General features: G+C 37.0%; 1 protein-coding gene across 1 annotated transcript in view; it reads right to left on the bottom strand.

The window, feature by feature from the left end:
* NALCN (sodium leak channel, non-selective) overlaps nucleotides 1–12,237 on the bottom strand; it is a 253,658-nt gene that overhangs the window by 73,510 nt on the left and 167,911 nt on the right. The window contains exons 15-16 of the mRNA XM_087814251.1: nucleotides 3,879–4,015; nucleotides 2,480–2,621 (exon numbers count right to left, since the gene is read on the bottom strand). Of these exons, the coding sequence (XP_087670377.1) occupies nucleotides 2,480–2,621; nucleotides 3,879–4,015 (279 nt within the window). The remainder of the gene's footprint in view (nucleotides 1–2,479; nucleotides 2,622–3,878; nucleotides 4,016–12,237) is intronic.

Below are 12,237 nucleotides of genomic sequence, written 5' to 3'. Positions count from 1 at the left end.
GCCAACGAGGCTTACATGGGAATGAAGGGTCACCTAACCATCACTGATAATTTTCCTTGTATAAGATCATGTATTGTGTATTTCAGTCCACTGACCTTATAGATTGGGGACTGCCAACTGTCTTCAACAATTCTAGTTTCTTTTAGATGCTGAGTGACTTGGATACCACCGAAAAGCAATGTATTGCCTGCGCATTGTATTTTAGGAGATTATGAGGGAGGCACAAGTGTAAGATTACAGAATACAATTATAATGGTTATTGTACACTCAATTAGTTAAAGATAACTGTTAAGTGAGAAGATTTTTAAAAGCCATAAAAATATAAAGACATAAAGAAATCAGAAATGGCATTCGAAGTTATCTGAGTGTAACCCAACACAGAGACAGCCTGGGGAGGGGTGATGGTGAGCAAAGGGTACCCCAAATTCTCCTTAGACTCCACACCAACCCTTCACACCTGCCAAGATTCTTTCAATTTTTTTTCTCACCTATATCAAAACTTGCTGTTTAAAAATTTGAAAAAAATCATGTTTCCTTTTAGAGAGAAAAGAAATTTTCCTGGATTATAATTTAATTTTGTGTTTCCAGTGGGATAATGTTACCAGTGATTTAAAAAAGCATGTTCTGGATTTGCAACTTTGAGCATAAATGATATCAGCTCTCCACACTCTTCCTGCAGAGAGCTGATCACAGCCACAGCCCAACCTGGGGGTCCACTCACACCTCTGGCTTAAAGTCTTTTGAAATAAATTTTAGAAAATAAACACTATGTGTTCCTAGTATGTAAAATGCAATTCCAGACTGATTGGATGAAACCAGGCCATTATTGTCCTCTCACCTGATTATTAGTTGACATGAACTTTTGTGTCCATTCCCTGTCCAAAGTATTAAGTAAAACATAACTGTGAAGAATAAAGGTGGCGTATTTTAATAATAATAATACTAAAGAGTTTAAGTCTTTAAAGTGAGTTAAGAGTAGGTTTACATGGGAATGAAATGTGCACACACACATTTCATAACTTTTCACTTATACTTTAAGAACAAAAGATGATCTTAGTTGAGACCAGATTAGTGGCCTGGAAGATCAAACTGAACAAATATTTCAAATCACAGAAGAAAAGTAGAGAGATGCCAACCATAAGGGAAAATGAAGAAGAAAAAAGAATAGGTGGAAAAGTAATAATTGAACAAATAATAAATGCTAATTTTTCTGGCAAATATCTTAGTCTGCAAACTGAAAAGACTCCCTAGTTTGGACAGTTCAAATGACAAAAGACATACAAAGTATATCCTAGTAAAGAATCTGACCTTTAAGGATACTCAGAGAGTCCTACAAGCTTCCCCAAAGAAATAAAAAAACCAACCAATCTACCAACCAACCAACAACCAAAAAAACTCTAATTACTTTCAAGTGAAAAACTGACATTGATATCAGTCAGATTTGCCATCTATAATCTTGGAGTCTATAACATAGAGCAATGATGTCTGTTGATGATTGAAGGAAAATAAATAAATAAAAATCCTTGAACAAGAACAGACATGTGGCAAAGGAAATTATGATCGTAATAACTGAGAACAAAATCGCTACACTATGGCAGGGAACAGAGGGATTGGCTCGGGAGTGAGCAGGGGGAGAAATTCAAGGTTGGGAGGGGATGGAGAAAAGAACAGGAAGAGCAAAGGTGCTCTGAAAATACAATCCTTATGGGGTAGGGTAATGGGGGAAACAGAGGGTGCTGGAGGATGAAAGGGCTGGTATTTTATTTTCACATGATGATAGAAAAATATGTATTTGATTATAAGCAATAGAAAAAGGGCAGTAACGATATAAAAGAGTAAAAAATAAATGAAGACTTATGAAGAGAAATACTTGCAAGTAAATTAGATGCCTTTTTGCAAACTCTAATCTTTAATCTCCTTTACAAACTCTGACATTGATCTTTCATTTTCTAACAGTGGAATATGGAAAAAAATTCCCTATTGCTTTTCAAATGATAAAGAAATAGGTAAATCAGAGCATGAGTCAGATAATGTGTCTAGAGAAAATTCCTGCCACTTACTATGCACTCAATAAATGGTGGTTATTTTGACTGATTTTAGAGGAACTCACTCTAGTTATTTTCCCTGGCATGTAACAATTGAAATAAGCATGGTTTCTTGCAAAAGGCAACATACAGGCAACCATGAAACCTCCTTAGAGATCAGAGCCCTTTCTTCTGCACGTGAGAAAATGCAGGTTTGGGGAGATCTTGACCTATTCGTAGTCCCATGTCTGCTACCTGGCATGGCTAAAAAGCTCACTCATAGAAATGCAAAATGTAAATTCATAAATGTCAAAATGTTAGATATAATGATTTCTTCTACAAGTTTTCTTCATTATTCTCCTGAGACATTAGATTTCGGAACCCCACACAGCTATGTGATTTTGTTCCCTAACACATGTGCTTAAGAAAAACTTGGTTGAGACAGCGGTTCTTACTTTTTGGTCAATGTATTTGTTGTCCTCAATTGCAGACCGTTTGGAGTGATCACATGATGAGGAAGAGGCCGACGGAAGGCTTCGTAAGAGGCAGCAAGTGTCCTGTTGCTGGCGATCAATAAACTGCTTCATAAAACTTTCCCTTTGCAAATGAAGCATACATACACCAGGCATTATTAATGACAAGGAGCAGGCGATGGCATTTTGCAATGGTGTGTTTGCTTAAGTTCGTAGACAACAAGACATGACATACCAAGAGTGGTGTGGAGGTTAATTACCAAAGTAATGAATTCAGAGAAAGTTTCCTAAATCTTAGTAATTCCTGCTTAAAAAAAGTAATGTCCATGAAATAACTTTCAAGTAATAATATTCAGTAATTCATACTATTTTTTAATTCTACTGTGGTGATAAGATACTTTTCCCCCCCTCTAAGACTTGAAAGAAGTAGTTCATCTCTCCAAACTTCCATTCATCTTAAGAATCTCTCAGATAATTTTGCATTTAAAGACTCAAAATAACTCAAAAGAAATGTACTTCACATGATCTCTAAAGCATGGTGAGAATTCAAATAACATCTTTTCAAATAACCACTAATCTTGAAACTAATTTACATCTCTTTTATACTTCATAGTTTCAGGGTTTAAATTTTTAAAAAAATCAGAAATGCAAATGTATTTCCATTTGAATTTGAAATATTATTGTACCATATCTAGTCTCATACTTTTATAACCGCCCCATAGAATTGTTTTTAAAACTAGTCACAAAAAATGTCATATTATTTTGGCTCGGTTCATAATTTTTGAGCTATAACTGGAAGAATCTGCTTTCATTTTTAAACATAAGTGTTTTAAAGCATCTTCTATGCAACTGCTTAACTGGAGGGAGAAGGGGTAGAAAATCAAATTGCTATCATGGGTAATGCCATGGTTCTTCTTTCAAAAAGTGGAAGACACATTATATTGTAATCAGACATGCACTCTAAACAAATGCTGTCACAGTACTATGGAAACCTGGCCAGTGGCATTTCTCTACTGACTTGAAAACAGAAGAGCCTAAGAGTAAGCTTTCCCCTTACATGGTGGAGGGTCGAAGGTGATGCCTATCTGCCATCTGCAAACTCGAGCACCTTTGGCAATCAACCCCCTGAGGAGCATCTCAGGGAGAAGCAGTGGGAAGCAGCCTCTGTGCCTAGGCTGATACACTTGTCAGGTGACACTGCTCTGAATATACTGCTTAAAGGGTCAAAGGTTTTTAAAACAGAGGAAGAGAGAGTAAGAGACATAGAGAATAACTGAAAAAAACAAACAAAACCCCACATGAGTTTGAGTGAAGGGCTGAATCAGATTTACGACAAGTCATTTACAGTGTATTTGAGATAAACAGAGAAATGCTTTAATACCTGATTTTCGGAACTGTAAAATCTGAAGGAAGCTTTGAGATTTTCACCATTTGGGGTCTGTTTGGAAATTTCTCAAAGATTCGAAGGCGCAGAGGGAGCTTTTCTTTAGTGTCTGCATTTGCTTCACTTTGCTTTAACTGAAGAAAATAGAAAGAAGAAAGAAAAGGGGTAAATATAGTGCTGTAAGTCATAGATTATTAAATTTTTTAATCGAAGAAGCAATGAAGAAAGTTGTTGTTACATGAAGAAAGTTGTTACATGAAGAAACAGTAGATGGCAGCAAAGAACTACCAAGTATACTTCTTTCCCTCCCTATATTGCTCTCTGAGTGCTCAAACAGCACCAGAAAACAAAAACAAAAGAAAACAATAAACCAGAAAAAAAGTTAGAAAAAATTTATGTGATTTTATTCCCGAATCTTAGCCCCTTTTCATACCAAACATTTTTTTACTGTTGACTTATTTATCACTAACATAGTTAAACAATAAAATTTGTTTTATGTGTGCTAGAATTAGAAATGAAAAGAATGAAAAAAAAGAAAAGAAAATCCTAAGTAGTAATATTTGAAAAGAGAGAAAATGTCAAGAAAATTTGTCATTTATTGTAGCAGATTAAAAAGAAAAGCTAAAAATGGAAACAACACAGAAGAGTTTTCTGTGCAGTTGTAAAGATGCTTGGGAGCTATTACATTGTGTGCTATTAAGTATCTTTGCAAGAAATGATAAGAAAGTAGTATATATGTATGTATGTATGTATGCATGTGTTTTTCTATAAGACGGTTTTTATATTTCTACAAATCAGGTTTCAGGGAAGCTGAGGCTTAACATCACACACCAGAACCAACGCTGAGCTAAGGAGATATACTAAGGATAGACTTGGCTGGCAGAACTCCGACCTGAAAAATGAGGTAGAATAGTGGTTTCTACACTTTCTCCTCCCCTCTTTGCTCTCCCATGGCTGGCGTCTCTTGGGCCCCTTCCTAATTTCCCTTGGCACCCTCCGCTTCCCTAACCTCTCTACAGAGGGAATTCACCTCTCCATGCCCACCCCTCTCCTGCCCTGACTCCACTAACCGCATCTTTGAACATGGGTCCTATTCGAAGAGTACATCTAATTCAGGCAGCCTTTTTAGTGGGGCTAGGGAAGCGTGTTTCTAAAGCTTGTTGAGTATATTTTTCCTTTATAATTACAATTTGTCTTGTGTTTGCAGAAAGATTAGTGTGGCATCTCTTGGCTTGCACCCAGGAATATCCCAACTGACCAGAGAAAACATGAGGCAGCCTTTTGGGGGAACATCCCAATTTTAATACGATACATGGTTCAGAAGTTCAGTTGGTTGTGAGCTCATAGTGAGATGATTTGTCTCATTTCTAGTTCAGAGAAATGTGCCCCTTTTCTCACTGGACTACAAAAACTGTCCAAACATTTTTGTTTTACATAATATAAACATTTTACTTTAGCCATTTGCATGTCTTATTTAATTCTGTGGCTTATCTTTGGTTTCTTGTCTTAGGTGGTAATCTCAGTTAGGGAAGGGCCACTGCTGCTCATTGCCTTCCTCTCTCCCTAAGTGGAACACTGAGCACAGCATGTTCTCAATAATTTCATGGTTATGATGATGGCGGTGATAAGGAATTAATGGTTAGCATATCCATGAGATGCAGGCAACTAGAAAAAGGGTTCCATATATAAACAAAAATATTCATAAAGAAGAGCCTTATTTTCCAAAATTCATTGAGACAACTAAGAGACAAATATTTGTTAGGGTAAGTAGAGTATACAGAAAAAGAAAAAGCAGTTAATAAATTAAGTCAGACCAGAAAGGAAGACAATTATATAAGGCCAAAAACAGGCTGAGAAGATAGTGCAGAAATAAGGTGTTTAGTTCATGCATTTGCTGACACATTTATTTATATATCGAAGCAGTCACTTATAAATCAAGACCCATAGGCCAGATTCACTGTTAAGTTCTGGGGATAGAAAATAACAAAGACACAGCATTTGCCCTCATGGAGCCCCCACTATAACAAATAGATGGTTCTATAAACAGGTAATGACAATAAAATGGAATAGCTACTCTAGCCAAGATACAGACAAAGTGCTGGGAGCACAAGGTGAGAAGAAAAGAGAGAAATAAGAAAAAAATGAAGGTGCTACTTCTACTTTCAGAGACTTCTTGGGCAGCAGATGGCTACACCTGACTATGTTAGTCAACATTGGGGATCTAAATGTACCAAGACTGGTATGCATATTTTATGATAATTAAAATATCTTCAAAAGACACAAGAGTAAATGGTACATTAATCAGGATAAGCCATCAAAACAAAAACATGAGGCTCTTTTCTAAAACCCTCTATGCTTGTCCATCTCTCGATCCCCACCAATGCTTTCCTAGTCTTCCTGGGTTCCTGTACTCCCTTCCATGGTCTTCCCATCTGGTTTGGCTCCTTCAAACCTGTTTTCCATCTTGTGGTAGTAACAGTCTCACCTTCCAGCTTAAACCCTTCAATGGTATTCCATTGTTCTTAAAACAAAACTCTTAATCTTTCCAATTTGGCTACTCCTACTTGCCTAGCCTCCTCTGACCCTATGTCTATACTATATTCCAGTCACATCATCCATCTTCATCCAATTTCTCAAAATTGTCTGTATTCTCTACCTCAGAAGCTTTGCACATGCTCGTCCCTCTGTTGGGAGCTTCTCTCTTCCACTTTCTTTTTTTTTTTAAAAAAAAAAGATGTTTTTATGGATTTTACAGAGAGAGGAAAAGTGGGAGAGAGAAACATTAATGACAGAGAAACATCAATCGGCTGCCTCCTGCACGCCTCCTACAGGGGATCAAGCCTGAAACCTGGGCATGTGCTGTGAACCTGAGACCTTTTGGTCCATGGGACAACACTCAACCGAGTCGCTAACTTCTACTTGTTCTTCTGATTTCAGTTCCACTAGCAATTCTTCAGAGACGCTTTCTCTGACCAACAAGGTCTTCCTCATAGCATATTGGGATGGACCCTATTGCTGTTAGTGTAGGCCAAAGCAGTCAAAAATAAGCAATTTCTTATGGTTCAATCTAATACATATTGTATTAGGTTCCTAGGACTGCTATAACAAATTACTACAAGATTGGGGTCTTAAAACAACAGAAATTTGTTCTCTCAGTGTTCTGGAAGCTAGAGTTCCTAAATCAAAGTACCAGAAAGGCCATATTCTCTCTCTGAAGTTTCTGGGGAAGAATCCTTCCTTGACTTTTCCAGTCTTCTCAGTGGTCCTTGGTATTTCTTTGCTTACGGCTGCATCACTTTGATATCTGCCTCTGTCATCACAATGCCTTCTTTCCCATATGTTTCTGTCTCTCTATCTGAATCTCTCTCTTTTCTCTTATAACAACACCAATCACTGAAATTTGGGCCCATGCTAAATGTGTGTGATCTTAAATGATTACATCTGTGAAACTAATTTCCAAATAAGGTCCCATTCTGAGGTCTAGGTGGACATGAATTTTGGAAGGGGGCACTATTAAATTCACTACATATAGCATTATTTTAAATTGTAGCATGTGACCACTTGAACACTGTATCTCTTTCCTGAGACTCTAGGAGGACAAGAATAGTGTGGGGAATTTTCATTACTTCATATTCAGGGCATGCCACAATATTTGACAGAAAATTAGCTAAACAAATATTTGTTGAATAAATAATTATACTGATCAGGTGGTAGAACTAAACTCTGCAGCAGATAACTAGGAAATAAAGGAAATACTTTTAAATATATCCTGAAGGGTGGAGAGATGAGCAGAAAATATCTATTTACTAATTAAATAAGTAGGTTTGTGGGGAGCATAGGTGTCACTAGACTCACAGAAGAGAATACAATTTGACTCTCTGGCATTTGATCCGCACTTATGTCTGCCACTGATGAACTTGTTGATGAATGCTTAGAATAAATTTAGACATAAAATTTTATAATATTAATCAAATATCCCAGAATATAATGTTTAACATATGTAGGTTACCAGTATAAAAAATAATCACCTTACCTATATATTTTTTTAAATAAAAATTATTCTAATTTGTATTAGAGTTAGTTATATTCACCAAAGCTTGCAAGCTCCTTAGGGGCCAGATTCCATTTTTAAATTTATTTTTATAGCACCTACTAGAAAATAAAAACACAGGAACTGTTTGTGAATAAATACATTAGCATTCGGCATGAGCTCATCATCACAGGGTAAAAGAACAAAGGGCAAATGAGAAACTGTTCTTGATGACTCAGAAGGTTCCTCAGGATCCTGCAAACCCTCTTCCTGAGTATGAGGCATCGCTGCTCTATAGATGTGCAGAAGGGCCAGTTAAAATAGAGACAGATGAGTGGCTACACAAATGGTAGATAACCAGATCTCTCTACCAAGTCACTAAATAAGGGGCCTCTTTCTGAACAGCAGTTATGAATTTCACAACATAATGTCAAGTGAAGGAAACAAGACAGAACAAAAGAGTAGGTACTGAATGATTCCATTTCTCTAAAGCGAAAACGCAGGCAACAGCAAGCCGCGTAGTCTCAGGAGAGCGGTTACCTAGGGTTAGGGTGAAGCATAACAACAGAAAGGGGGTATGAAGAGGGGGCTCCTAAGGCGGCTTCAGTATTTTTTGACCTGTGTGCTGGTGTGTTCAGTTTGTAAAAATTAAGCAAAATGTCTCCTCCTATATATTTAACATAGAATAGTAAAAAAATTGATTTTTAAAAAAGGGGCAGATAATGCAGTTGAGCAAAATCACTTAAACCTTACTTCACCACAATTAATCATCATAAACTTGACCATTTCTCCTTCCCCAGTCCATGGTTATAATTAAGATAGGAAAAGGGGAAAAATGAAGAAAGAGAAGGATATGTGTGTGTGTGTGTGTGTGTGTGTGTGTAGGGGGTGGGAGGTGGAAGGTGCGAGGAGGTTAAGGCAAACAGGGTAAAGAAAAATATTTCATGGTATTTTGAAGCTGCTATAAAGTTTCCTTAATATGCGATAAAATGGCATTCTACTTTTTATCCAAATTCTTTCCCCTTCTTGCGTGTAAGCAGAGATTTTCCCAGATTAAATTTACTTTGATGGCAATGAGTGAATAATATGGACTATAAGAATTGGATAGGAATTTGAGATCTTTTATACTATACCACAAAAGCAGGCCTATTATATAGCAATTTTAATTGCAAATGTCCATGTAAAATTATTTCAAAGGTCATCATTCTTGAATAGAAGGAACGTAATGCAGACAATCCCAAGATTTTATTTTTTTTGCACTGAAAAAACTAATGTAAAGAACAGTACAAAGGAAGGAGTTTAAAATGGCTTAGACTGGGCATGAAGTCTGGCTGCAACAGATAGATCGAATGATAGCTTTGTAACAGACTCACATGGCTAAAAACATACATTTTCAAAAAAAGAAATGGGAATCAAAGAAGAAATTTTCAAACCTTGAGCTTTAAAACATATAAATCATCTAAGCTCAGTGCTATTCTCTGGCTCAGCATCTGTCTTGCTGAGATATCATTACCCATTGGGCGGCTGAAAGCCTTTTGCTTTACTTGGGCTTCTCGGGAGAGCTGGGTGTAATTGCTCTGCATGACACATACCCTGTTCTGCCTCATCGCTTAAATCTTCCATATTTCAGCCTGTGCTTTCTTCTGTTAAAATATTCAAACAGTATTCCATTTCAATTCCTTTCTGAATGCTGTGGCAAATAACTGAATTGAAGGATTACACTAAATAAAAAATTTCTGTAATTTTTGGTGTGATTTTTCTAAAGGAAAAACATTTAAAAAGCATTTGGACTTGGGAAAGAGTTCTCGTTTTAAACTCTAGTCCATGCTAGTTTGGAAAATGTGCAGAGAGATCTGTCGATGAGTGAGAATAAAGAGTATTTGTTGACCGCTCGGTATATGAAAACGACTACGTTATGTTGGATCTGGAGAAAGGGGCTCCTCTGTTACCTGAATAAATTAAGGTGGAATTCTCTTTGCTTCTTTGCATGATGGCTTTTGCTGGTTTTTCTAGATCTACACATGACACAGTGATTCAGAATTGAGTCCCTTCCTAAAGCATAAACCACTACTTTTCAAGAAAGTTTCTCTTGCTATTTTGCCTCTGTGATTTTACAGCCTGGATTGCAGGGCTTCGGGGTTAAAACAGATGGGCGGTCTGGAGGAATGATCAAACCTGTTGGTTTTTATGAATATCCCTGTGTTACTATAAAACCTTGATATGCAAATATAAACAATAGCTCTCACTAGCCTCTTGAATCCCATAAAGAATTTCTTGGAGGGAAAGACTTTTTCTTTTTTTTGTCCTGGACAAAGGTCTGTTCAGGCATGTGATTGGCCGCATGACAGCAATACTGTACCCTTTAAAAATATTTCCTTTCAAAGTGTTTAAGTCATCGACATTTTCTCCCTCCTACAAAAATTTTTCATAAATCCAGTACTTCCAAGGTCAAATTGGGGTCTTATGAACTGAGATCCCAATTGGAGATCCCATTTCTTGGTCTGCATATGGGCCATAAAGGCTGTATTTTTATATGACAGCTGGCACCCCAAAATGTTCAAAGTAATTTCATAACTTCAACTGGTTAATGGCATGTAGTGTTTCCTTGTCTACATCTCTCAACAGATTCAAGAGCTGTTACTCATTAATCTTCAGGGCATGCCCATGCAGCCAATGGGGAGAGGAGGGATGTTCTTGGAGGAGCTGGTACACTGGGGAATTGAGTGGCTGCTCCATGCTCCCTGGTTTGGGAAGCTAGCAGGGCACTTACGGGCTGTTGCATTTACAGCATCTTCTGACATCTCTAAGAAGTACATGAAATGTTCACTTTCATGATGGTCTCCTAAGATCTTGTTAAAACCTAAGGTCTTACAGGCTTTAAATGTCCTTCAGAAGGGTACTCTGTGCAGCAATATAAATAATACTTGCAAGAAGGCTAGGCTAGCAGAAAATGCTAACGAGTTAGTAAGGGGAAAAGTAAACTACTGAAAAACTAGAATACCAAATTATGTTGAAGGGATAAGTTTTCCCTATATTACTGTCCTTTAAAATCTCATTAATGAAATTAATGGTTTCTTAGAGACCTTAGTAATGAATAGTTTTGCTTTTCTATGCTTTTTCTTCTAGGTCCAGGAACCTCTATGTTATATTTTATCTCTCTTGTGTTACTCAACTGAAACACAATGGTTCCCATTAGGGAATTAACTGAGTCATAGAAACATGTTGATTATGATAAAAAATGCATTTCTTGGCTTCACTTCAGATGAAATTAGAGTTTCATGTAAACTAGATGCTCAGTTTCTGTTATGAGATGAATATTTAGTAAGTAATAGGGAAAAAAGCCCATACCAAAGGGAATTCTGAATATATATAGTGCTCTCATATAACTGTCCTTTCTGTTTTGATTTAGAAAACACAGGAGAAGCATACTCTAAGTAAAAACAGTAAAAAGGTAAGAAAATGTGAATTTAAATTTTTGTTCAGTTTTATAATGTCTCAACCACTCTGGATTTTAATGTTCTCAAATGAAAAATGAGACTCTTCACTCTTTTATATAAATGCCAGATATCTAAGTGAGATAGCATATTGCCTGTAATTTAAATTTCTTAAGGGAAATGGGCTATAAAAAACAAAGATCTCACTATGCTACAGTAACTGGTAGCTCTACATGAAAAAGATCTCATCTCAGTGAGTGGAGGTAAACGAAGAGGATGGTACATACAGGGTGGGGCAAAGTAGGTTTACAGCAGTTCATATGGAAAATAATACAATAATGAATAAATATAATACAATAATAAACTGTTTCCAGTGCTCACAACTGTAAGCCTACTTTTGCCCCACCCTGCATATGCCATTGCCCCCTCTCCTCCATCTAGTCTGGGGTCACCTCATCCATTCCCAATCTCTCCCATTTCTTCTCCTTCACCATGTTGATTGATTTGTTTTCTCAAGTCCCTTGATCTCAGAAATGAAAATAGAGAGAGGCAAACATTTCCCCTGATCATGTGTCCTCTATTCTCCTTCCCTTTTCAACCGTGATTTTTGAAAGAGTTGCCTATGCTCACCATTGATGCTGCTTATCTACACTAATGTCCCACGCATCTCCCACTCTCTCTGGTCTCAGGTCTCTCCACACCACCTCAGTGGGTCTGCTCTTGCCAGTCCCCAACACTTCTCAGGTTGCTGAACCTAATGGTTACTTGATCATCCAGATTTTATCTCACTGCCATTCCTTAAATCTTTCTAACTGGATTTCCATTTTAATCTTGTCTCTTTAAATTCATCTTCTTCAGAACACCATTAAAAGAAACATCATTGTGTTGTGGG

The sequence above is a fragment of the Miniopterus natalensis genome, chromosome 2 (genome assembly GCF_054644295.1).
Source record: "Miniopterus natalensis isolate mMinNat1 chromosome 2, mMinNat1.hap1, whole genome shotgun sequence".
Taxonomy (NCBI): domain Eukaryota; kingdom Metazoa; phylum Chordata; class Mammalia; order Chiroptera; family Miniopteridae; genus Miniopterus; species Miniopterus natalensis.
The sequence above is the reverse complement of the archived record's forward strand: the minus strand, read 5'-3'. Positions and strand labels throughout refer to the sequence as shown.